Source organism: Manacus vitellinus, unplaced genomic scaffold, assembly GCF_001715985.3.
Source record: "Manacus vitellinus isolate BGI_N305 unplaced genomic scaffold, ASM171598v3 scaffold_32_pilon, whole genome shotgun sequence".
Taxonomy (NCBI): domain Eukaryota; kingdom Metazoa; phylum Chordata; class Aves; order Passeriformes; family Pipridae; genus Manacus; species Manacus vitellinus.
The window spans coordinates 6,108,712-6,136,293 of record NW_021940460.1 but is presented as its reverse complement, the minus strand read 5'-3'; the positions used below and the strand labels follow the sequence as shown (position 1 = coordinate 6,136,293).

The 27,582-nt window shown below is 50.0% G+C and overlaps 1 protein-coding gene across 2 annotated transcripts in view; it reads right to left on the bottom strand.

Annotated features, from left to right (window-relative positions):
* LRRC75A (leucine rich repeat containing 75A) overlaps window positions 1-27,582 on the bottom strand; it is a 70,504-nt gene that overhangs the window by 10,705 nt on the left and 32,217 nt on the right. For both annotated transcript variants that reach the window (XM_029961389.1, XM_029961388.1), the window contains exon 3: window positions 15,316-15,428. In XM_029961389.1, the coding sequence (XP_029817249.1) occupies window positions 15,316-15,428 (113 nt within the window). The remainder of the gene's footprint in view (window positions 1-15,315; window positions 15,429-27,582) is intronic.

Below are 27,582 nucleotides of genomic sequence, written 5' to 3'. Positions count from 1 at the left end.
GCTGAAAGGACTCTTGGAAAGGGACTTTTATGATTGAGTAGCTACAAAAATACCCAAGTCACTGTGGATTTACATGAGCAACTTCCCACTAGGGAGATAGGAAGCTGATGTGCTCTGGGTTGCTTGGGAAAAGGACCTTTGAATCGAATTGCAGTCCTCAGTGGCCAAAGGAAAGGGGCCACAGGAAGAGAAATCACCAGTAAATTGCTCATAAAAACATTACAATTTGCTGCCAGGACGTTTAAAACAACCAGTGAGTTGAAAGGAAGAGGAGGAAAAAGAAAAGGGTGGGAGGGGGCAAGAGGAAGGGGCTGAGGTGGTGAGGGATGGGAGATCCACAGGGATGGATTGAGAATGACAAGGCAGTGCTGGCTGGGGCTCCAGCCCCTTCTGCAAAAGCAGGATGGATGGTTCCCTGAAATCCTTAATTTCACCCCTCCCTTGGCTTTTTTACTGCTTTGTCCTATTTTTGCAAGGAATGACCCTGAAACAGGCGGGATGTGACCCCAGTGTGGGGTTGGGGCATGTGGCTGCTCCTGCTCTGTCCCCCTGACCACAGATTTTAGAGAAAAATGAGTTTTGACACGCTGAGTCTATTTGCAGATGAAAGGGGCTGTTGTTAATTATCTCCATCCTGCTCTGGAGCCCCGGGAGCTTTTGGGTGGTGGAAACACACACAGTCAGGCTCCAGTTTACTTCTGCCCACCAAAATCTTCTCCCAGCCCTCAAACCTGCCCCTGGTGCCATCAAACAACAACAACAACAACAAAAAAAAGCCCAGGAAAAGTTTGCAGAGAACTCCACATACCCAACTGAACAGGCTCTCGCCGAAGGTTTGAGGTTCACGCTTTGTAGGGGCTGTTTGTGTTTCCTGTTCCTTGAAATAAGTTGAATTCCATTAATACAAAGGGGAAGAAAACGGGATTTTTGGGGGTGGGGGGATGAGGGGACAGAAGTTTCAACTCTGATCCTCCAGCCCAGTTTTCTCATCAGAAACCAGCCCAAAGAAATAAAAAAAACCCCGTCTCCCAACTCTCTTCCTGCAATTAGGGAGTGATCAGCTGCCAAAGTGTGTGCCTGGGGCTTCGCTTTCCCTAAACTGTTTATTTTATTGGAGCACAGATCACATTTGGAAGAGTTTAGGCAGGCTGAGGTCCCCTATTGCCTGTGCTGCTCTGATGAGAGCCAGAGCACGAGAGGCAGCCGCCAGCCTGGCTCCCAGGGTCCCTGTTTGTCCCTCACCCTGTTTGGGAAGAGCTTTTCTCCAGAGCCAGGAGCTGGTATCACCTCCCTCTTTTTCCCCTTCCCCTCCTGATCCTTGGCTTATCTTCCTTCCATGCCAAACCCCTGCCTTTCCCACTGCCATCCCAACACCTCTGGTGTCCAAAGTGAGGGTCTGAAGCTCAGCATGGGTCCTGACACACACACAGAGGTGGAACAAAGGGAAGCCACCACCTCCTGCTCCAGCCTGACCCCGGACACATTTCAGACAGCTGGTTTTTTGGGGGGGACACGTATCACTTCCCCATCCAGGGTGGAGGATGGACAGACCTGCAGTTGTCCCTAGCCATGGGGTTGGTGTCCTCCAACCACATCTGGGGGCTCAGGACCTCCCCCCAGCTCTCAGTGACAGAGCACAGGACACCCAGGAACTTGTGCTGGGGGAGCTACATGTCGAGAAGGTCTCACTTGCAGGAGTAACCAGTTGCCAAATGAAGAGGAGACAGGCAAATTGAGGCAGCCAAGAACCTTTCATCTAATGTTTGGCCTTGCTATCAGTTTTGATCATAATTTGCACATCTATCGAGCCAAAAAAGTCCTGTTTTGCATTATTTTCAATGAACAGATGTTACATCGGCCAAGAAAGCCCTTGTCCTGTCGCTGTCCTGCTTCCCCTCAGGGGCACAGGATACTCACAGAGGGATGAGATCCCTGGGTTAAGCTAATGAGACCTGACCAGTGTGTGGCTCCTTCCTCGAGCCCTCCCTGCACCAGGGATGCATCTGCTTTACATTAATGTAAATAATGGGTCCCACTCAACCCAGCAGAACAGAGCGACCATTGTAACCTCAGCTTTCATCAAATGAGGAATAACAGGATACAACCTGACCCACTGCTAGTTCCCTGCTCGTGTCTTCAAAAGAAAAAAGGGATATTTTTTGTAGGTTTTTCATATTCTGTTCCAGTGAGAAGATTTAATAGTGCTCCTCCTCTGTAAGTACAGCAAAAAGTTGCCCACTGGAGCAGGGGTAGAACCTGACTTATTGGCATCCCGTGGGTTCCTTTTCCTGCTGGGCACAGTTCCTTGAGCAGTTTTGCTCCCTCTCCCGAAGTTATTTCATTTTAGCAGCCCCTTCCCCGAGTGCAGGATCAGCAGAAAGCAGCCATGGCCATTTCTGGGGCTGCAAAGCCAAACAAAGGAAAACAGGCAACAGGGAACAGCTTTAACTGCCCAAAGAAAACCTCCTCTTCCCCCAGCACTTCATTGCTTTTGGCAGGTTATTTCCTCGCTGATGTTGGAGATTTCAGCGTTCAGCTCCCCCCTAAAGATGAAAACAGAGCTAAGAGGTGGAGCTGGCTGCCAAGACGCCTTTTCAGTGGGCAGAACAGAGAAGGAATGTGATACGCTGCCCTTTGCAGCAAAACACCAGCACTGCCCAGCTCCCCCCGTCCCCACGGCACGGCAAATTCCGCCGGACAAGCAGGAAAACCACAGAAACCTTCCCTGAGTGTTCCCTGACTGGCTGTTTAGCTTTTCTGCTACAACACAGGCCCTGTTATCAGATGTATCAGACTACAACCCAACCACCTCTCTCCCTCAGCTTTCCAAACGCAAACATTTTGCCCTTTTCTCTGTTTTCTGCACCCATCAGTGATGAGGTTTTGTCAGGTCACTGTGCTCCTCCAAGCTGGCTGTTCAGGGGGAATGATGCTGGAAAGATCAGCCCAACAACAAATCTTCCCAAGGTAACTAATTTATCCATATTATGTAAACACACACGTATTTTCCCCCCCCTTCCCCAAATCTCCAACTCATCATCTTTGGAATAATGAGCCCCAACTGAGCACTCAGTGACCAGCATGACCCAGAGCTGATTAAACCAGGGAATGCAGGAGAGGACTCAACTCCAGGTGGGCATTTCTCCCAGCCAAGATGCTGTTGAGGAATAATCCTCACCCCCAGCAGCACGGTGAGAAGTGACCTTCACAAGAGACTGAGCACACAGGGAGAGCAGCCCACAAGGGTAGCTTCTTCCCCCCCAAAAAACCAACCCAGCTCCCCAGCCAACCCTGGACAGGGGGAGAGTGAAACACCTGGAAGAGCATATTGCCACCCTGGGCTACACAGTGCTAGACAAAAGAAAGCAGTCTTGGGGCCGAATGCCTCATTTCTCAGGGACTGGGACGTGTCAAAACACAGGCTGCCATGAGTTGGCAAGACCTGTGACAGCCAAAGCTGGGAACTGAACGTGGGCAGGGTCTGCACTCTGCAGTTTGGTCTCTTTTTTTCTTGGAGGTGCCAACCAGCCCCTTTTGAGATGCAAAGCATCCTTCTGTGCTGGTGGGATGCTCAGCCAGTGGCCAAAGGGGGGTTTTTTCTCCACCACATCACCCGTGAGCCAAGGGAGGACCCCACGTCCAATGCTGAAGTGTCAGACTGGAAGGGGATGAGCCAAGTCTGTGTCTGGGTCACCCATGGGGTGAGGGCAGACCTCAGGGCCTGGCTCCCATGGGACAGATAGAAATGCCTGGATATGAGCAGTCAGGGCTGGGCTGGAGAGGCAGGAGCCCATGCCAGGAAAGCTCCATCCCTGCTGGCTGAAAACCTCAATCCAGCCCTTCTCCTTCCCGGAGCACAAGGAGCAGCAGCGCCTCCAGTGCTCCCTTCACCATCCCCGTTTGCAGAATTATTTTACAGCATTGTTTTCACTCAAAGAGAGCAGCAGCAGGCGTGGGAGGTGGAAACTCACCCCGACAGCGAGTTGGAGCCCCGAGTCCAAGTGCTGGATGAGCTCACTGAACACCTTCGTTCGCCATCGCTAACGATGCACCGCGTGAAAGGGCTTGGGGAAAAACAGTTTAAAGAGCTTCTATCAAAGCTTCATCATAAAGCTTGATTTTCTTAATTGGGAAATACAGCCAGGGGTGACAGGCACGCTGGGCTGGCTGGTAATTAGATGGGCACCACTGCTGGGGAGCAATGCCTGTCCTCCACGGTGGCAGGAGCCCAGGGCAGGAGCAGCATCCAGGCTCCAGGCAAGGGACCAAATTGCCCCTCACCACCTAAAAAAGGAGCCAGGCAGCTCCTTTTAGACAAGACAAATAACCACGGCGTGTTTGGAGGACTACCAGTGCAGGGAAGAAGCGAGTGTGGAGATTAATTATCTCACCAGCTGATTCCCTCGTTTAATAACAATTTCTACTACTCGATTCCCCGCTCCGCAGCCCAAGTTGTGAGGATTGGTTTAAATAATCCCTGCCATGTGTCAATAGAAAATCTAATTTCCACTCTGCCCAGAAGCAGAGGAGTAATTATTAAAAAAAAAAAAAAAAAATTGCAACCCCCACACTTTTCACAGTCAAAGGCCTTTTTTAATCAGGCACAGGACTTAAAAACATACTTAAGGGAGCACAAGCACCTAAGTGCAAGGAGGTGGGAGGGGAGTGATGCCAGCAGGATGGATGTTCCCTCTGAGGGGAGGAAGACTACCAGGTTATTCCTTAGTTCAGTTGCAGGAGGGGAGAGGAGGGTGGCTTGAAATCGAGGTTTTTAAATCACAGGTGGTGCCTGTGATCACCTGAAGCTTTTAAGGCTTCAGCAAGAACGTGAGCAAGCTCAGAGAAGCGAGTCAGTGGGAAGGGATGTCCTGCTGCTGTAAATCATCTCATCCCAGCCTCAGGATTTTTCTACTTTAAATCATTTTCTAGTACTTCTGGCTGTCAGTTCATTTGCTCAACGAGGGAACAGCAAAGGCAATTCAAGCGTTTGTCGGGGTGGATATTCATCATTGTGGGGCGAGAAGTGGTACTGCACAGTTTGGGTTAATTGCTTTAAGTTCTGGAGCAACACAGACAACTTGTGGAGGGCAACAAACAGGGTAAGGGCTCATTTTACAGACTGAGTCAGTGGAAAACCTTAAGCCTCTTCCAAGGTGACAGCTTGCCCTGTAGCACCTACCCGGGTGGCATTTCAAAATCCATGCATTATTTACGGTTTAGCTCCAGCAGCTTAAAAAGTAGGTCTTTGCTAACACCAGCTCCTGACTGAGCAAGGTGTGATGGGGCTGGGCTGGCACATGAGAAGCAGCTGCAGCCTCTCCATGATCAGGGAGCTGTCAGGAATCCCCAGGAATAACTTCTCCCCCAGCAAAACTCAGCTGTGTGATCCCATCCATCCCAGCTCACCAGCAATTCCCCTTCAGCTGCACAGAGGATGATCCTGCCCAGCCATCAGTCCCACCTTCCAGATGCTGCTGCAATATTCAGCAAAAATTTCCATCCCAAACTTGCCAATCTCATGCCCAAATGACTCTCAGCAGCAATGAAGAACAAAATGAGTGATTTCACCACCTGCTTACCCTCTCTGCTTGGTGTGCTTTGGGGTGTGCAAAATGCCCAGGCTTCCCAGTGGAGCAGATCCCACAGCTCTTGCTCCAACAGGCACAGGAGAAATTGAATTTCCCCTCAATATCAGCAATAAGCAAACTCCCTGGAGTTATTTAAAGATATCCCTGGAAGTATTTAAAAGGCATGTAGAAGTGGCCCTTGGGGACATGGTTTAGTGGTGGACCTGGCAGTTACACCAAGGGTTGGACGCAGGAGGCTCTTCCAACCTTAATGATTCTATGATTGTAGGGTGGTAGCTTCTTCAATTGCCACAAACAGCATGTTGCAGAATTATTTCTTAGCCACAGCCCTCACAAATATTTGCTCCCCTGGATTTGCAGCATTTCACCTTTCCCTCCACAACAGGCACTTTATTTGTTCGCTGTTTAGTCCTGTTTTCATCATGCCAAAGGTCATTCCAGTGACTCTGACTCTTTAAATTCAGCAAGAAATGTTGCATTTCCTTCCAAGCCTCTCGGGAAAGACAGACCACCCTGCCAGCCAGGGCAGATTGATGTGTGTTGACATGTCAAGGGACCCTGGCAGGGGACACCCCTGGCTCAGTCGACATCAGAGCACTTCTGCCCTCTGCAGAACATCTAAATGGCTTTTTCTCCAAGGCTGGATCCTGTCTCAGGTCACTCTCAGTACGGATTTCCTCTGAGGATGCCCTTTAACTGCTCAGGGCTCCCCAGAGCCCTCAGGCAAGCAGAGACAGGTCACCCCGATGGAGTCAGAAGTAGGCAGAAAACTCAAGGCAGAAGGGCAGGATGCATCAGGTGAATTACAGGCTGGAGGGAGCCTCTGTAGTTCTTAGGGAATGGTAGGACCCTGCAGACTCTGGAAAAATCTCACCTCCTCACTGCACTAATGCTGGGATAGTGATAAACATCAATGCAAAGGAATAACCATCCTCAGTCACAGCAAAGGCTAAGAAGCCCAGATCCTGTGTCTGGATGTCAGTTAATGTCTGGATGTTAGTCAATATTTGGGTAAAGGATCCAGAGCTTTATTCAGTTACTCCTCCCTGGCAAACCCTCCGAGCTTCCCGTGTTTGGAGCCTTCTTGAGTCTGAACTAGAGTGCTTAATATTCTGTCCTGGATTCTCTGTGCTTTTGGGCCCTTTAACATCATTCAACAAGGAGAGCTGAGTGAAAAAGGAATTCCTTCTGTTTGTTTCCAGCCTGCTACTTGCTGCTGTGGAAGCTTTGCTGTAACAATGGCACACTCAGGGCTGCTCAGCTGGGCAAAGCCAGGAGCAGCTCAAGGCAAAGCCAGGAGCAGCTCAGGGCATCCTCCCTGCACCACTGGGTCCATCCCGCCCCGTCTGATGCACACACACTGATTCAGGGATAAAGTGCACACCAGGAACAACCTGACACCCTGGTATTTATACCCCACTAGCCTTAAAAGAGCATTATTTAATGCAAAAGCCTCTTAGTGCTGTACATTATTGACTTTAAAATGGCATAGCTTTTTTTTTTTTTTTCCAATTCCTGTCTCATCAGGAGACATCCATCTCCAAACGGATGAAATCCTTCCCTTCCTCCCACGTGGCTTAGCCTGTGCTGTTGACCTGTGGTGGATGATTGCTGGCCTGATCATCCTCTCCCCTCCAACGTCACACACCATATGTGTGACGAGGACAAAACGTTTTTTGCACAGTCACAAAACGCTGGACCCGCCGGATGGGACGTTTTCACGTTAAGCAGCATTTTTTGAGAAGAGATTCAACAGATTTTCTACACAGCAAGAAGTGAGTGAGTGCTGTGATGCCTGCCTGGCTGCAGAGAGCTGCATCTTGGCAGGGTAGCTTCAAAGGGTTGGGATTTCCCAGGGATAAACTGGCTCCAACAGCCAGGCTGGAGCCAGTGTGGACGGGGCAGCTGCCCAGCACCACGCAGGGCCAGGGCACAGCCACAGCAGCTCACCAGCATGTCCCTCATTTTTGTGAAGCAATTTAGGCATATTTAACCCCAGGCTTAACCTCTCCACCACACTCATTCAAACCCTTCTGTTGGGGTGCCAGCATGGAGCAAAACATCCTGGCCAGGTACTTTGGTGTGTGCAAAGGACCAGCCCCCAAAAGGTTGCTCCAGTTCAGCTATCTTGGAAAATGGACTTTCCACAAACAAAGGAGCTCCTGACCAGGCAGTTCTGAAGTCACACAGACCATCAGAGAGCAAAACTACAGAAGGCACTGTGCTTCCAGCCATGCATGTGCCAAAGGGAATAAATTCAAGAGGCGGGAGCCCAGAAGCAGCATCATGTGGGGGAGCACTGAGAACTGAACAAGTGACAGGTCAAATCATGGTTGTTCCAATCCCAGCTATAAAAGAAATAGAAAGTCACATCTTGAGTCACTATAAAAAGTCCAAAGAGTCCCAGACTGGCAGATGGAGGAAATGCCCCATGGCCATGGAGGAGACTGAGGTGAGAAGGACAGAGATGATGAAAAGTGCACTCCTCAGATATGAACTGTAGAATTATCCACATCCAAATATTTCTCCCAGCTCCTTGCTGGTACCTCTAAAGGTTTCTTTTTTTTTCCTTTTTTGTTTGGCCATGGTGCATGCCTTGAACCCCAGCAAACCTGCTTGTTTGCTTGGCAAAGAGCTGGATCCCACAGCGCTGCTGGAACCAGCCCCCACCGCTCTTCAGGACCGCAAGTTTCCAAACATTTCTGCCAAAGGAGAGAAAATATCCCAGGTTTATGCATGCTGGCTCAGCGTGAACCAGACCAAACCAAAGGTATCTCCCAAAGGAGCTGCTGTAGGTGCCAGGCATCCTCAGCCCTGCGTGATGCCAGTGCTGCCCGTGGGCACAACTGGGATTTGCTCCATGGGGGCCGAGCACCCTCTGACACAGAGGGAACACCACACCCCACCCTGCTATTGCTGGCATTAATAACTCAGGAATAAGGCTGAACAAAGTGCTTTATAAGTCTGAGTTTGATGCCTCAGAAGAGGCCAAGCAAACACATGAGATAGGCAGGATGCACCACGAGCCAGCTGATGCCAGTGGCAACCCTGACCACAGCCATGCTGGGGCACACAGGACACGGCCTCAAGCTGCAAAATCACTCAGAACATCTCTGACAGCAGCCAAGGGGGAGGTTTCTTTTGTCCTGCTCATCCTCCCCTCATTTTCCACTCTCTCTCCCAAAATCTTAGCTCCCTTCTGACTTCTGGGTCACTCCAGGTCTTCCCATCACATGAAGTCATCATCTATTAGTGGAGGATTACTCAGTGCCCGTGGTTAACCCTCCCCATTCCCAGTTAGCCCTGCTCAGGCAGGGACACCCCTTTGCATCAAATGGCTCTGCAGGACCTGCTGCCCTGGGACTCCCTCCTGCATGGCCCTGGTGACAAGGGACAACCAGACATCAGACACCTTGCAAGACACTTTTGGTGGCCATTCAATATTTCCAGAGGAAAACCTGGTCTGCCTCGGCCAGGCTGGGATTTGAGCACTGAACCACAACAATACACTGAGAATAAATTCTAATTTCCAAACCTCAGCCACAAGAGCAGGGTAGGACGTGCTTGGAGGTGGCCTCTCCTGTACTCTTAGGGCAATTAACAGAAATAACATAGTGAATAACCACAGTGTTTCTATGCTGCAGGGTACACAGAGGGGGAGGCTCTGCTTCACCCCAGCACAGCTCTTAATAACAGCCTCCAGGCACAGGCAGGCAGCAGTTGGTATTTAGTGCCCACCCTGGGAATGAATTGCTTCCCTCCTGCATCCTCACTGCAATCATCGTGTCAGAGACACTCCAAGCTCTGTGTCACAGCCACAGGTGGCTGGAGCTTGGTGACAACACGCCTGGGCAAGGACAAGGACAAACACTGGCAGCCACAGGGTGCAGAGGGCCACAGGCTGTCCTGCCCTGGGGGTGAACCATCTTTTTGAACCATCACCAAATCACAGCCACCGAAGCAGGTATTTAGCTCCTGAGGAGGATGGCAGCACAAGGATTCATGGACTCAGTGACCACGAGGCTGCAGACCTTGGTTGTTGTGATACAACCCAGTAAAGGTCAGAAGATCCACCACGGCCAGGAGCACTTCTGTGCCTCACCCACCTCCTCCTGTGGGATGCAGGACCCACCTGTAAGCCAGAGCCCAGCATCCCACTGATGAGGCCTTAGTTCCCAACCCCAGGCAGCCCAAAGAACCACCAAGAATCAGAACTTTGCTTTTCTCCACATGCACGAAGCCTCAGGCTGTGCTGGAAATGTTTGGAAATTGCCTGTTTTCCACTGTAAAAGGTAGAGCGATTTAGAACACCCCCTGAAAACACAGCACCAGCCAATAACTCATTCTGGGGTTTGTGGCATTTTCTCCATGTCCTGTAAAGCACTTTGCTGTTGTCTCCCCTCTGCTCTCTGGGACAGTCATGTAACACAGGGCACAACAACGTCCCACGGACACAGAGAGCAGGGATCGCCCACGCGCGCGTCCCAAAGGCTTTGGATCACAAATCCTCTGCCCTCCTGCAGCAGTGACCAGCAGCCTGCTGTGCACACACAGACACACAGAGGGATTCTAATGAAGAGGAGACACTGCATAATTCCTGCTCCAGCCTCCTCCCACCGACAGCGGATTTGTGTCGGATGCTCTGAAGGGACCGTTTGTTGCAGGAGCTACAACTTCTCCTATCGCTCGCCCACAAGCTGCCGGCAGCAGCGGAGGATTTCCATCCACAAACGTTCTCTTTCTGTTTTCAAAAGGGCTTCTCCCTTGAAAACTCCCTTTTTTTTTTTTTTTTTTGCCTTATAAAGGAATTCAAGCAGGCACTGCGAGCAAGTATGAAAAAACCAGCACCCAGCATTCCCCCAGGACAGAAGTGTTTTGTGCCCCTGATGAAGTTAGGAGTGGGATGTTAAAAGATCATTCCTACCAACAAAATAAGGCTGCTCAGCCTCCACAAGTTCGTCACTAAATCAAAACACCCTTCTCTTCTGTTTTAACAGGTCTCTCTACCTGGATGCCAAATGCAATGGAGAACATTCAACCCACGGGTAACCAGGGATTAAAATCTACCACAGCCTGACGGAGCCTCCTGATTACCAAAAGGTGTCCCAAACTATTTGCACTTTTAGCCAGGTACTTTCAAATTGATTTCTAACTATTTCACCTCAGAGAGTCTTAAGAGAGCCAAGGGGAGTTCAGGCTGACTCCCAGGTGTAAAGGAGAACCCCAGGCTGGCCCTGCCATCAGCAGAAAGGACAAGTGGTAATGAGAAGAGAGTTGGCTGGAGCTAAGTAAAGCCACCTACAAAATCTTTTTAGGGGGTTGTCTGCTTATTGCAGAGCAACAACAGAGTTGGAAAATCCACAAATTTGGGTCCAGATTCACCCCATTTAATAACAGTGCTCAAACTGAGCTGCTTCACCCTAAATCCTTCCATGCTTCGTGCTCCAGTGGCACCAACAGGAACTGTGGGTTTTACCTGATGCAAAATGGGGCTAGATTTGGAGTTATGATATGAATTATCAATCTTCCTTCAGTTGGTGCTCACTGCTCAGCCCAGTGGGGAAGGCACCACTGCTCCATCCTCCCTGCTGCATCCCTGGCAGGATCCTCCCTGCTGCATCCCTGGCTCCTTTTATCTCTCCTGGACACAGCAGCAACACAGAACAGGAACAGTAATGGGATATCCCAAAGGGATAGGAAAGACATGGCAAAGCCCCAGGGAAACACCTCCTCCCTCCCCACAGAGCATCCAGCCTGTTCTCCAAAGCAATTACAGGCACGTGGAGCTTTGATTCCCAGTTTTGCTTTTGTGATGCTGAAGTGAGCACTTGGCAGCAGGAGGAGCAGGGAGATTCCAGGATCCAATTCAACACTTGCTAGTTAAACACTGGACTGTAATCGTGGCCCTAGGCAGAGCCAGGGACATACAAATTACTTTTACAGGCTGGCTTCATCCTCCTGCTATTGGCTATCCTCTCATCCTGGATGTTTAATGCATGCAATTCAGAGGGAGGCACAGAGACAGCAAGGGAGAGCCAGACAGATTTATAATATGCAAAAAAAGCAAGGTCATTTGGCACAGGTTTGGGTGCTCTGGTGCCAGGCAACACAGCAGAGCAGGGCAGCCAAGGCTGAGAGCGTCTCCCTCCATTTAGCTCTGTCTGTGCACACACAGGCTGGACGTGATGCCTGGGATGAGATGGAACTGGGAAGCACGAGCCTCCCCCTCTGCCTGCACAGCAGGCTGCCTGACCACAGCACGACTGACTGACTGCAAAATCAGCTCCAGTCCCCGCTATCATCCGTCCCCATCCTCCTCCTCCAGCTACTCTGCTTCCCATTATCACCTGTAATGGATATGGCAGTTGTGGAATAAAGAAAAGCAATTTTCCCTTGTAATTATTTTGCCATATTTCTGGTGAGATTAATTACGGCTGTTGGGCTTTGCTCAGCACTCAGCTGAGCTGTGCAGGGCTCTCACTCACCACGCCAGCAAGACCTCAGCAAAGGTACCAGGGGGTCCCAGGAGCTGGTCCAGGAGGGACTGATCCACCCCTCTGCTGCTGGCTGCGTCTCCCACTGCCCAGTGGAAATGCCAACAGGCACTCAGTGAAGAAGGAATGCTATCCCACTAAAAATTTGACTCTGTGCATCCAAGGAGGTGGCAATAGAATGACATCCAGAAGCCACCGCCCCTTCAGCATCCCACTGTGTCTGAGACCCCCTTGATCCCACAACTTTGGATCAAAGGGAGGGATCAGCACTGCACTAATGCACCCATCTCCTACAAATGCACTCCCACCATTTCTGATTGTAGGGATAATTAAAATTCAGTTCTTTCCCAAACAGTTCCAGCACTTCCAGCCCAGCTGCAGGGGACAGGGGATTGTGGAACACAGCCGTGAGCTCACAGAAATGATGCCTTCTAATAAAGCCCCGCCACAGAGGATGATGTGTGTGTTTGGGCTTGTCAGGAGGCAGTGCAGTAATGACTGTGCCTCTGCAGATGGGACCCAGGAGCACAAGGTATCACTGAGACATAGATTCCTAATCAACAAAGCATTCTCCAGGAACTCTGCAGCTCTGGACTGGGAGTTCTCCATGATGGGTTCCACTGCCCCTGCTGTTATCCTTTAGCAATCCCTAATTCATATTATCAGCAGGGAGCCAGGGACAAAGCCAAAACATTCATGACAAGGACCAGAATCACTGTGCAGGAGATGAGGGACCAGGTTTCCACATCCAAATATTGAGCTTCCTGTGGGTGCATCCTCCAGGGAAGTCACAACACAGGACAGGGGGTGACTCTAAATTGTCCCTTTCTAACCCCAAGGTTGTCAGAAGACTTCCTCTCCAACAAGAAGGAGAGAAAATTAAAAGAAAGAACTAAGAAAGAGCAAAGAAAAAGGAGAAATGGCTTAAGAAAGTGTTATTCACAGGTGCAGCCCAGGGATGTTACAAGGTCGGTGCTGCAGGAAGAAGGAGGGGAGGGAAAGGAAAAACCATCATCTCTTCTGCAGCAGCCCCTGTCCTGTTTTTCCCAGCTGGAGCTGGGAATGGCAGGAGGAGCAGCCTCAGGGCAGAGCACTGATGGGGTGTGGATGGCCAACAGACACACAAAAAAGTGTGGAAACTTAATATTTGGAAGTTCCTGAAACATTTGACAGCAGGGCTGAGCCAAGGCGACACCAACACCTGGGAATAGGACCCCATTACTCCCTTGGAAGCATCTCAAGGCACTGGCAAACCCAGAGTGGGGACTCTGGGGAAATACCTGCTGTGCAAGGAATCAACTTACACAGAGATCAGGGGCATTCCTGGCAGGGGAACTGCCAGCACATGAATAAAGCAGTGACTGCTCCAGCACAGACAAGACAGATGCTCTCTCTAGTCTCCTTATAACCTCTACATCGTGGCATTTAGACCTTAGCAAAAGGCTGACCTCATCTTCCAGTAAAGGGTTGCCTTCAACTCACAGAGCACCTAAACCAGAAACCCAGGCAAATCCCATCCTCCAAACCCTGGCCTGGGCAGAGCCAGCAGCCAGTGTCCCATGTTCCCACTGTGTCCCATGTTCACAGCCCTGGGGTCGTTGCCATGTGCTCAGGGCCTCATTTACTCTCCAAATCTCATCCCTGCAGTTAAAACTGTGAAAAACCTCAGCTATTCCCCAGCTGCTCCAAGGAAAGGCAAGTGCTCCAGCAGCCTTGTCAGATAAAGCCCTGCAAATCTCTGGCACGAGGATGTGCTCCCACAGCTGCTCCAAGCTGATGATTAAGGACGGGGATTGGCAATTAAAGACAGAGTGGCACAAAGCACTGCCTTAAATTTTCTCATTTTCAAGAATTTCCTGTGTTTTGGGCTGCAGAGAGCTCCCCACTGCCCCATCACCATAACTTTGATAATGCCCTGATGGGGTGACAAGGGGTGTGCATTTCCTATTCCAATCAAGAAAAAAACTCCAGAGGGCAATGAGCTGCTGGGTCATTACCCAGCTCTGTGTGCTGAGCCCAGCCCGGGGGACACATCCCCAACATGCTCCCTCCCTTTCTGCTGCTTTATTGGAAAGAGCAAATTTTAGTCACCAGTACACCTTAAACACACTCAACACCAAAAGCAGTTCCCACTGCTAATGAAATGGAGGTGTTTCTCCACGTTTGAGTCCCTAAGGACAGCAGTGGGTACGGGTGCTGAGCCAGATCTCCAGGATATATGGCCCTAATCCTATTAGGCCGGGCAATCTTTTATTTGCTTGTGTCTGTTTTCCTCCTGTGTCCATGTTCCTCCCCTCTTCTTGTCTTTCCAGACCCAGTTTTCTCACTGGATTAGTTTCGGATTAGTTTCCACTATGGCTACAAACAGCATCTACTACAACAGGAACCAGACCTCTCTCAGAACCATGAGCCAGCACTTGGATACAAATCCTGACTTTGCCAGATTGTGGCTTCTTTTCTATTTCTTGCCTCCTTATACAAAAATAGTAAATATATAATGCATAACATCACAGAAAACAAGGAGTTCTTTCTATTCTCTTCAGCCTTATCTACAGGTTTCTTGGCTCTGTGGATCCAGGATGCTTTGCTGAGGACCTGGATGAGGAGGGGATCGGAGTCATCTTCTCCCCATTTTTAATAAAAAAATTCCTTTTGTGTAAACACACTGCAAGCCACAGTGTTCATGGTGCCTGTACATTAATTACCACCTAATTAGGATGTCTTGGAGCAGTTTGTCTGCTGCTCTCCAATGCCCAGCACGGGATGTTTGGAGGATGGATGGTTCAGGTTTTCCAGCCTGTTCCCCCCTCCCTGGGTGCTACTGTGCTGCTTTCTGGAAACCAGGATGCAACGGGGAAAGGAAAATGGAAAAGGAGGAAAACACCTCTGGTTCAGCACGAAGCAACCTGATAACACAACCACAAATGGGGGAAACACTGGTGAGATTGGAGACAACAGAGGATTCTGTTGGTTGTGGCAAGCTGGGAGGTTTTGACATCCTGGCTCCCTCCAGGAGCATTTAAGGGCTTTGGGTACTTCCCAAATCGTGGTGGATTCGTTCCTCCCGTCACTGCAGGCAGCTCCCACCAGCACCCACATTTGCACAGCACAGCTAAAAATAACATGAAAATCCCCCTTCCTGCTCTCCTGAGTCTGTGGTGGCCTTGAGGGCGCAAGGACCAGGCTGGGGACAGCGACCCACCAGGGTGACAGCGGTTTCCAAACCGACTCACCAGGACTGTGGCTTCCTCTTCATGATGCCCTGGCGTCTCCACTGCGAGTGGGGGCTCAGGTGGTACGTGAGCTGCCGGCAGAGCTTCTCCATGGCCCCCAGGGAGTCCCCTTCCTGCAGAGACAAGGGAAGGACACCAGGTGAGGGGTCTGCAGCGCTGCCGTCACACCCAAGGGATGCTCCGACCCCAAAGAGGCTCCAGGAGCTGGCACCGTGCTGGAACCATGCTCCAAACTCTGTAAGGGGGAAAAAAATCCCCCTCTGATTGATAAGAAGCTGCAAGGATGCACCGTTATCACTGGACACTACGCAATAGCTTTCAGCACTAAAATTTTACAGAGATGGATTAAATAAAGCAAACTACCCATCCATTACTGTCAAAACTGCTTCACAGAAGAGCAAACAGGGGCTTTGTGAGCTGATGGAGATCTTGGCAACAGAGCTCAGCAGAAACTCTCAAAACATTTATTTTTCAGGATAAAAAAAAAAAGGCTTGAAGGAAAACAGGGATTTTGGTGTCCTCTCAATTTCAAGTAAAACTTTCACCACAAAGGATACTGGCTTGGAAAACTTTAATTCTGGTTAAATTTTGGTTCCTAAACTTTGGAAATTTTGGTTCCTAAAAATAAAACAAAATACAACCCCCAGTATCTGGACTGTTCAATCATGTCTCATTTCAAGATCTTCACATACGTGCTGTGACATCCAATAACATAAACCACCCGTCCTGCTCTGCCTTGCTTGCTCTCTGAAAGGTCACAAGCAGAGATTAACCCGACCTAAAGTTCAATAATGATAAAAAAGATCAAGATGTGACAGTTGGCGGTGTCAGCCTGGTTTTATCAAACTGCTGCATCATGAAACATCTTAGAGAAGACACAGAAACTCAACCAGGAAACCCTACGATGAGCACTCGGTCGGGTCTTTGATCACAGAGATGGCTCAGGATTTTCTGTGTGCCGGGACAAGCCAGGCAGGGATGATGAGGAAGATGCTGAGGAAGATGCTGCTGGACACCCAATTACTGCTGCCTTCACGTCCTCCCTGCCCAGGTGCCCTGGCAGAGCTGTGAGCTCGTGTTTCATGCAGCCTAATTTATGCAATGTATTTTCCCCCTCGCCTCCGAGTCAGCAGAGCGGGACCGGCCTTATAAAGACATCATAAATATTGAATTACCAAGGAGCAGTTGGGATTTTGACAAATCACCTCTGGGTGTACAGGAAAACAATTACATCAGGTTTTCTCAGGGTAAAAAAAACCCCAACAAACAGGACAAAAGGGCGTCTCTACAGATGGCTGGAGCAGAAACACCAGTGCGGGACTTGTGGTTTTTAGTTTCTCTGTTCAATCCACTCTGTAAAAACGAAGTCTTGACATAAATTGGGGTAGTTTATTCCCAGACATATCCAAGTGCCTACGCAGTGACTACCATTAATCAAAAGCTGATTTAATGCAGGGTGATACCTTCCCGGCTCCATCTGCACCAAAGGCACGCAGTGACAGGTGATTTCAGCAGCTCAGGTAGAAACTCCAGATCCACAGATACCAGCAGGGCACGGTGTATGGAAAACATTGTGTCAGCACGAGCTGGGAACAGCGTGAGCCAGGAGCCATTTCTCACCTGAGCTCCGCAAGCGTTTGATGGATGTACCTCCTGATTCCCAGGAAATATGGGTTTAAGAGCATATTTAAACCCATGCTTTTCAACACCTCATTTATCACCGCGCTTAAATTGAAACAAGGGTTTTAATCCCACAGATTTCAACGGGATGTCAGCCTGTGCTAAACCTCAGGCGTGCCCACAGCTCCTCTCCCGCCGGCGACCCTGCGGCAAGAACCAGGTACTGCTCTGGGCCTGGGTGAACCCTGGGAGCCTCAGCCTGGCCAATTAACACAGGTAAAAAAAAAAAAAAAAGAAAGACAAGGTTTTATTTCATGTTTTCCACTGGAAGGTCTGGAAACACATTGCAGTCATTCCTTAATTAAAGCCTCAACACATTTCGGGAAGGCAACAGCGCACGCCGCTCCCTCCCAGCGCTCTCTGCCAGCAACACCTTCCTCGCTGTGTAACCAGCATCCCCAAAGCGAGATGAAAACACCACGAGTTTTGACACCTCCCTATTTTTTCTACCTTTGTGTAATATCCACAGCAAGCTGCCAGGTGCCATCAGCTTTCATTTTATCTGTTTTATTCTTTTTCAGCTGTTCTCTTGCAAAGCACCGCAGCAGCCTCTGAAATAGCAGCGTCCACCTGGCTGCTGTGTGGGGGTTCCCATCTCCCAGCCCTCCCTGCATCCCCTGAAAAAAACTCCTTGTTGAGAAGGAAACAATGTGCTAAAATGCTGTGGAGTAAGGACACAGTGCTGACATTCTGTGCTGCAAATTACGTCCAACATAACCCTGAAAGAGATAATTAAATTTGTCTCCAGTATTATCTCCCAACAACTGAACTGCCAGGGAAGTGAAATCATGCACAAGAGAATGTGGAAAAGAAGCTGAGAAAGTAAAAAACCCAAATTTTTGCTGGTACAAATGTGACAGGATCATCTTGCCTCTCCAATAAAAGGCTTTTCCCCTTCAGCTGCCAGACCTCTGCTGCAGTGGGTCCAGGTGGCTGGTGGAAGCTCAGACCTGAATTTCATATCAAACTGATTTCTGAGAACTTCATCCCAAAGAATTCCTCTCAACAGAACCCAGCAAATCGTCCATCAGCACTGACACAGCACACTGAGGGGGGTCCAAGGAAAGAGGCTACAGCAGGACAAAGTGCTTTAATCCTCTGTATCAGCAGCCACACCCAGCTCATCCTTCCATGGTCATCCCAAACAGACCACTCTTTCAGCCCTTTTTCTTCACAAGCTCAGCTCCCAAACCCTGCACATACTGGGCTACTTCTATTTTTGAGTTTTAAAATATGATTTAGAGAACATAGTTTCTACACACACCAACTCATGCATGGTCTGTAGCTAAGTGCTACAGTTAAACACTGGGATAAACAAACAGTCCATTTCAGAGCCCTCAAAAGACACATTACTTCTGCACATCTCATTCCCATCACTGCACTTCACCTGCCCATGGGTGAGACACAAACCTTTCTGCTTCAAGAACCCACATTTTTTAGGTACTTTCCAGAACCTCTGCAATTCCCCCTGAGAGTTTGCAGGAGTCTCCAGAGCAGCCCCAGGGGTGATCCCTGGCACACGAGGGCTGCCCTGGGCTGCACAGAACTTGTGTGCAGGAGAAGGGAGTTTTGCTGGTGCAGTGCCAAAGGCTCCTCTTACGGTCTAAACAAAAGCTTGTTCACTGTTTATGATCCAAGTCTATCAGGAAACAATTGAAGCTGACGCACACCCTCGTGGGACTGAGCCCAAGAGACTGTTTGAAAACTGAGTCAGCTTAAAAATCAGCCCAGCTTGCCTGTGTTGGCAAAGCTTTAACCTCGCTGTCTGTACCATCAGCATCCTCAGGCATGATGGAAGAGAAGCCCCAAACCCCACCGGGCAGGCAGATCCTGCTGCCATCCTGCCTCGCTGCTTCCAGTGATTTAACTGCTTCCCACAAAATGAAAAGCACCAACCAAAAGGTCTTTTTGCCCCATCTGCTCCAGTCTGGATCACATCACTCATGCAAGGTCAGTATAAAGCTGGGGTTTTGTGGTCAGAGGGTGCATGAGTGGCAGGGCAGACTTCCCTCAACCCGCAGAGACCGAAACCCACAGCGCTGGCTTTTGGCAAACACCGCGTGCCCTTTCCACAGAAAGGGCAATAATAAAGCACAAGGAGCACGTTGTCCCACCACCAGACCCAAACTGCAGCAGTAATCATTCCTGAAATAACACACAGGGATGAATCTCTAGCAAAGGCATCACCAGTGACACCACATAAGATCTGGCCCTTCTAAACATCAGGCATTTGTGGGTACGTGCGTGGGAAAGTGCATTTGGTACTCTGGTTTCCAAACTCTGGGAGGAAAACTGCACAACATCTCAGGGTTGGGGAGATAGGACAGACCACCCAGAGAGCTCAGCTTTCCCAGCTGACAGTGCTGCCAGGAAAAAGCTTGTTTCATAGAGCTGGGATATGGCCTTTCCCTTAGCACTGCACTCACAAGCCAGCAGATAAATGCTGGTAAGAGGCTGGTGACGAGCTCAACTGAGCTCCCCGGAGATCCATCAGCCACACATCTGGAAATATCCATGAGTTCCCAAAAACTCTTAGTGCCATGGTGTTGCACACACGTGTACAGATCCTGCATGGACAGAATCCTGTGTCACACGGAGCAAAACTGCTGTGAGCAGCACCCAAATGGGGGCCAAAGCCTCACTGCAAGAAGCAGGAATGTTTTATGGCACTTGCTTTCCCTTCCATGCATCTTGGCTGCCCAGCTGGAAAGCTCTGAGGAGATGTGAGCACGTCACACAGCACCCTGGCTCTCGGCAAGGCTCAGGGAGCCCACGAAGCACAAGCCCAGCTGGTGCAAGACTCAGCTCAGGGAAGCAGTTTTTGGGCAATATCTTGGTTTCTATTCAACTGTGTCCCCCCCAAGGTGGCAGAGACCCAGCACAGCTCCCAGCCATCAGGCACGAGGCAAAGCCTGGGTCAGAGGAGGGATGTGGGGAAAATTGAGAGCAGAGGCTTTTCCCTGCAAAGGGCCCCTTTCCCCATCATTCTCCTCTGCCTTTGCCTGCCCTGGAGAAGCAAAGGGCTGCTCACTGCTGGGAGGAGCCCAGAGATTCATGAGATTTTAATCCCTTAACAGATTTCAGCTGGGACAGGGATTCATGGCACATGCCCCATCTGCAATCCACAACCAGCCCCGTGCCAGCAGGATCCCATTCAACTGGAAAACAAGGGGGAGCGGCAGGAGCTGAGCCCTGGCTGTCCCCACAGGGGAGTGCGTGCCCCAGGCATGTGCTGGGCGCCACCAGGGTCCTGCTGCTGGCTCCAGCCCTGGAAGGGGACCTCTGGATGAAGGGCTGGAGCTCTGGATGAAGAAACAGGATTCAGTCAAACTCCAGGGATAAGTGAGAGCAGGTGGAGGCCAAGAGCCAGGATCACCACATTGTGTCCTGCCAAACCTGCCCTGGGTTCTGCAGGGGGACCAGTTTTATCCTCACTGATGGTGTAAAATGTGGTGTAGGGGGGAAACCATTCAGCCTCCACCCACACCCCCGACAGATCCCGTGGGCGAGGCATCACCCGGCATCTGCACACCACCTTTAACCACTAATGAGCCATCCCTGGAAACGTTCCTCACTGCCAGAAAGGGAGGGGCTAATTAGAAGCAGAGGGATTACACCATGGGAAAGCAAACACGGGATGAACAGGACCATGGTTCCACGGGGAAAAACAACCCTGGCATCGCTGCCTGCCCTCCCTGCATCACCACGTGGCAACAACTCCTGGGAGATGCAAGAGGTAAGGTTTGGGTTCACAAACTGCTCCAGAAGAAGCAGCCAAAGAACTCGGAGGAGGACACAAAGCACAGGAAAGCCTCACGATAAAGATGTTGTTACAAATTAATTTGTTTTCATTAAGAAATTAATCACCCGCTCCTCCTCCAGCAGCAGAATCCCCGGTGATGTGCAGAGCCCTGGGGGGGCTGCACTGGGGCCAAACATCCTGTAAAATAGGCCAACGTTAATGATTAAAGAGCCCTGGTGAAGAATTCCTGCTGCAGCACAGCAGGGGATTGACCCAAATTAGAACAATTAGCCATTGTCTGCAGGCGGAGGAAGCGACAGGGTTTTTTTTTTGTGTCATTACACAGTCCCACATTTCTGTCACTCACAATCAATCCCGAGGAAATTAAAAAAAAAAAAAAAGGTGCTGTCCTGCAAATCTTAACACACAAGAACTTCCATACTGGCCCTCCCAAATCGTGATTTTGACTTGATTTAAAAATTTTTTTTTTGTTCCTTTCTTGATTTCTTTTTAAAAACTTTTCAAACTTGCAGCATCACTTTCTGGATGCTGCAGGATCTGCAGTTGCTGCTCTGATGCACAAAAAGCTCTGTCCAGGCACAAACCATTGCAGTCACAAGCCAAGGAAACTGCACTCATCCTGGGTGCACCATTCCTGCATATGAAATATTTGATGTGGAGACCCCTTCCATTTGCTTTCCATACAGTTCAGTAGAGGGTAAACCTTAAAACATGACCTATTTCACACAAAAAAATACAGAGAGTGATAGATTTCCTTCCAAATTCTCCTCCTTGGGTTTTGTTTTGTGTCTTGGGTGATTAGCTAGGACAATGGGATAATAGTTCAGACTATTAAGCAAAAAAACCCAAACAGCTGAGAGACAAAAACCCCTATGTTCACAATGATAAATGGAGTTATTACACAGTTAAACAAAGGCATAAAATAGTGAGAGATGCTCTCGGAAACCCTAGGACAGATCATCCTCAATGGCTTTAATGTGTATCAAATCAGTTATTAAGAAATCAGCAAGAAGCAAAAGAGAGCAAATCCCCAGTAACCCGTGCTGGTGTGGGGATAGAGTCTGGAAAGGATGACAAGGAAATGAAGAGGAAATGTTGCCTCACCGCTGTGAAATGGCCCCACGTGCGAAGGTGTCACACGCTGTGAGGTCCCTGACACATCTTAAAGCTGATGGGACACAGGGACCTCCAAACACCTGCTGGGAAGGCAGGAGGAGAAGGCAGGAGGAGAAGGCACAGGGACACATCTCAGGGAATCAGCGAGAGCCGCGCCCGCCACCCACCAGCGCAGAGGGGGTGAAGCTCCCCATAACCCAGGTCAACACGGTGGCTGGGAGAAAGCTCTGCCCACCCAAAACCTGCAGCTGCTCCTGTGGCCCCAAAATGTCTTTCCCTGGCTGCTGGCACCAGAACTGCATCCTGCTCCCCGGCCCGGCCCCGGCGCTGCACAGAACCCGAATTTACACTGCCTTCCCTTTTGATGTAGTCACGAGGGGCTGAAGTCATCTAATGGCTTGCTGGTTTTCTTTTTTTCTTCCCTTTCTTCTTTTTTTTTTTTTCCCTTTTAAAGCCTGGGGCTAAACTGCAGCCTATTGTTGCCTGCAGACATCTGTGCTGCAGCCCCTGAGCCCACCCCCAGACGTGCCTTCAGAACTGACCTCCTCCTGTGAGACCGGGAGCTGAGGAGGTAGGAAAGGCCTTAAATCCACCATTCCCACCTCACTGAAGGCCAAAACATGGCAGTACCCTACAACCCCATCCAGGTGAGCAGGGGAGGATCCACAGCAGCAACAAATCCCTCTTGCTGCATGGCTGAATTCCTCAGGCAAGGCATGAGAAACCCCCCTTGTGCCGTAGGGAAGAGCTCTCCAGGGAAGTGTCCTTAAAATATCACCATAAGGGCACTGCAATTCCCTCTCCATCATTACAGGCTCCTCTGGGAAGAGAATCCAGCGTGTGGAGAATGAGTGATGAGGTGGATGATGCCCAAAGGCAAGCAGATATTGGCACAGTGGAGGGAAATGACATATCTTGTCCACATGGAGGAAAACTAGATCCAAGTAAAGTGACAATATTGGCTTTAGATGGGCCAATCTGACCACCCAACAACACCGTGCAGAACTTCTTTTGAAAATAAATCACGTCTGTTTTAATTCAAGTTAGAGGAGGGACGGAACAAATTTAATAAAGGCCATTTTAATAACAATGAGGTTGTTCCCAGAAGGCTTCACTGCAACTGAGCTAATTCCACTGGTTTTTTCCCGAGTTTCTCCAGGTACTCAGCCATGAGGCCAAACACCACCCCTGCCTCCCCCTGCTCAAGGTTAGGGCCAAGCACTCACTGGCAGCAGAGACACCCTGATGGCTTTTGTAAGGGAAGGATGTGCCCCAGAATTAATTCACATCATGAAATGGCCAAAAAAAGAGCAGCTGGCCCTGGAAGAGAATGAAGGTCTCTTATAGGAGAAGGGCCATTTGGCTTCTTACAGGAAAAATGCATTTTTTTGGCATAGGAAATTCAGCTTTGGGCTCGGTGACCCCTGTCTCAGCACGGCTCCAGCACTGAGCTCATGGCAGCTCAGGTCCTGCCATAAGCAGCACTCCCCATCTGCTTTGATGAAAGGCCAAAGTGTGAGGCCTTGGACTCAGTGTTGACACACCAAAATGAAAAGCAATGTACAGTGGGGCTTATCGAGAGAGCCAGAAGTACGAGATGAATGGGATCTGCAGCAACTCAGGAAGTTATTCAAAAGGATCCTGGAGTAATATTACACTTGGACTTCAGAGAAGCAATTAAAGAAGGCAATAAAATTCGAGGTGATAGATGGCCCTGGGGGGGGACATGGAAGATAAAGGGAAATTGCAAAAAAGAATATAAAAATCTTCTGTGAGAGCTACTGGAGGGTACCCAGCTTAGCTTCCACAGCAGAGGAGGAATGAGCAGCAGTAAGAACAGTGTGGGGAATGGCAGGGATCTGCACCCACCAGCTGCACTGCCCCGTGCTGCGATGCCCAATGCTTGCCTGAGATGTGCACAGCAAAGCTGTGCCTGTGGAGGAGGCCTTTGTGCAGCATCACTCCAACACGTGTTCCTCACATACACAGTAAGGTCCTCAGCCAAATAAATTGGGCCCACTTGAGTGCTATAAACAAAGTCACCAATGGGGAGGCCATTTAGGTGCCAGTGTCCGTTCCTGGAAAGGTCACTGGACCATCCTTTTAATGACAGATGCATCTGTACCCTCCTGACAGACACAGGGAGCTGCCATAAAACAAAGAGAGCAGCTAAAAATCCAGAAGAGCCATTCATTACCCTGGAAATATCTCAGCAAACAACCGACTGGCAAGATAATCATTACAGCTGGTGCAGAACAGCAAAGAGAAAAACACCCAAGGTGCTGCTGACTGGGCTGAGAGCAGGAAGAGCCATCAGAGGTGTCAACCTCCAACGCCTGCTGAAGTCAGTGTGTTCAGTGGGTGATGGCACTCACCCTCCTCCTCCACATACAGACAGGGAGGATTGATTTCAGAGCCTTGGGGGATGCAGAACCCATGGGCAGCTCCTGCCCAGGGGGTGCAGAGCTCCCCACCACTCTCTGTGGCTGGCCAAGAGCAGTTTGCAGGTGAAGCTCCATCGTGTTTTGGCAAACAGCATCATCCCTTGCCTGATGTCTCTACTTACCTGTCCAGCCTCAGGCTGCAGAAAGTGCTCTGCCTCCTGAGGGGCTCCTCTATTTACTTCTCAGCCTCTCAGCCCCTGCTCAGGGATGGAGTGATGGGGGCACAGAGCTTAGCATGGAGTCTGAGTCTCCCACCATCCTTCCCTGAGCAAACCTGGCTCTTCAGCCAGACCCTGCCTTGGCCTCTCTCTGCAGGAGCTGGTATTTCTGAGGGAACATCCCATTTGGAACCACAGGTCACAGCCCAGCACCTGCCTTTGCTGCTAAATGCAGGAACCCCTCGTTGTCCTCTGCACCCACCTCCCCCCAGGGCTAAACCAGACGTGGATTCTTTGGTTATTTGTGTCCCAGATGTAGGACACCACGCAGAGACTTTCCCAGCCCAACAAGTCTCCTGCAGAGCCTGTGTCTCAGCTGCACCGCGCCAGATCCCACGGGAAGCAAACCCCAGTCCAGGCTGTTATTGCTGCTGGAGGAGACCAGGACCATCCCTGGGATACTGCTGCAAATATTTATGTCATTCCCTGGAGGCTCTCAGCCCCTCACCACAGCCCTGGGAGCCTCATGATGTGCATGAGAGCCTGGGGAGGGGCAGCAGCGACCCCCTCACATCAGTCCCTGTTGTTCCCTGCAAATGTGAATCCCAGGGCAAGGGCATAACCCTCAGAGCAATGCTCGTCTCCAGCTCATTAACCACTGTGGGGCCCTCGTAGGCACAAGAGAACTGGGAATTTTCCTATTTTTTTTTTAAGGAAAAAGATAAGATCACAGTAAGGAAGCAGCAGTCCACAGCATCCAAGCTCTCCCAGCAACAGCTCAGGGAAGGAGTGGGGTCACTTCATCACGTGCTCCAAGCAGATGTGAAACTGTGGATGCAGGCACAAGAGCTGTACTGGGGATTTCCTGGAAGGATGGATGGCAAGGAGAAAAAGGAAAGTGACAGAGAAACTGGGAGGATTAGCAAATTACCCTGTGATTGCAAAACTCTTTGAAGATGGAAAGGGTGGGATAAAGCTCTTACTCAAATCCTCAAATACCCCAAACTGTGAGATAATCACTTGCTGGACTTTGACCAGAAATCACAGTCCCTGCCATCTAGGAAGAGCAATCACTGAAAATCCTCCTGGCACCTTCCCTATCTACAAGAACTCATCTCTTTGCTTCTCTTTATTACTTTTTTTCCTGCTAGAGATGGGGCAGGTGCATCCCCACTGGAAGGATCAATCACATGGTGATTCTCAGGGAAAGGAGGGCACATTTTACACATGGGGTGAACCAGACAGAGGGGTCTGTGCCCTACCCCAAACCTGCCATGCTGCTCACTGAGACAGCTCCTCTATTTGGCTGGGTGAAAGCATCTCTGAGCCAAACTGAGGGGATGCACAGCTGCCCCTGCAAGGTGACTCCGTGCTGGGAGCTGCCAAGGCAAGAGCTTGGAGATCAGCAGCAAAGGGACAAACTTCTCCTTGCTCCAAGAAATAGCCTGAAGCATATGTCAGGACAGCTGTGATGCTGCAGGCAGGCTAGATGCCAGTAACTCTTCAAATTCCGGGATTTGTGCTGGAAATGAGAGAGCTCTGGTGAGTCCAGTGTTGCGCACAACCTTTCCCAAATCCAGGCATCGCTTTTCCTTACTGTGAAATGCTGGTAGGGTTCTTTCCCTTTCTCATACAGGGCTTGAGGAACCAGAAGGAAAGGGTGCAGAGAGCTGTTTGGCAGTACCAGTGGCTTATCCTCAGTGCTTTCAGCTCACCCTGCAGCACCACAGGTATTCAGCACCTCTGGTGCAAAGCCTGGCCACGGTGCACAAAATCTGAAATTTGGGGTACATGCAAAACAATGGATTTTTCTTCAAGCCCACAGCACGGGGCAAAGGCAGGATTTGGGGCAGAGACCCTGGGCACATCACCATCTCCATCTGTTCCCCCAGATGCTGCAGGAGAGCAGCACACTCGCTGTGGTGCAGCAGGGCTAACCAAAACATGCCCCAGCACCTCCAGTGGTCAGGGTTGAAAAATGGGTGTACCAGCTGACTGCAGCCCCAAAACAGCTGAGATTGGATCCTAATATCTATTAGAGCTTCTTTCAGCCACCTTGGCAAATGGTGAGTAGGCCTCTTCTGCCTTAACCGAGTCAGATGTGGCCACACACTACATCAATTCCTCAGCCATCAGCAGTGGTCTATCAACGGAGAGGAAACCACTCATTAAACCCCTCAAACTCATTTCTGCAAATCCACATTGCCAGCAGACCATTTGCTCACTTAGTAGTGACACACCTGTGAGTTAGGCTAGAAACAGACACTAAAATACCCATCCAAGTGCCAGCTCTGCCCTCCAGCCATCCCACAGGACAGGTCCCCACCACACACTCCTCAGCACCCCAGGTAAATAAATAACACTCCTGCCAGGAGGCAGGGAATCAATATGCTTCCTTCCTTTGTGGTAAATTATGTTCTGATTAAAAGCTAAATGAGCTGAACTCAAATGTCGATTGCCATCAGAAAACATCAATAAAATATGTTGTTACTGTTTAATGAGGTACCTGCTGCTTCATCCGTCCTTTCCCTTGGGGACGCTTGGAGAGGCTGTGTGTGAAAGGGTCCTTAGGAGAGATCCAAAGCTAAACTAGGCAACTACAGCCTCACCCACAGACTCTTCTTTACCCCCATGGTAAGCCCAAGATAGCCATGAAATATCTTTTCCTGCTACTGGCTCTCGTTTTAATCTCCTGCTCCAGCTCCGACCCGCGCGATGATGCTCGTCACTGTCACCAAGACGCTCTCAACTGCTTGGCAGCAAAAGGGAAGCTGAGCACGCAGCTCTCCACACATCACTTGCTGCATGATGTGGCACCTGACATTTTGGAGGCGCTGCAAAATCCACCTCCGAGCCGATAAAATCCACCCTGCGGCATTTCGGAGGGTTTGCAGATGGTTACACCGTGGTTAGGAAAGGTCGGCCTATTGTTGTGGGAACTGAGCAAAGGGCCTGGCAATTCTGCCAGCTGGCACTGGGATTTTGGGTTTAAGCAACACGAAAAGAGAGAAAAAGATAGAAGTTTGATAAAAGTCACCTTGGCCACGCTGGAGTGGTTAATGATAAAAGTCACCTTGGCCGCGCTTGGGGTGGTTAATGGCTGGGT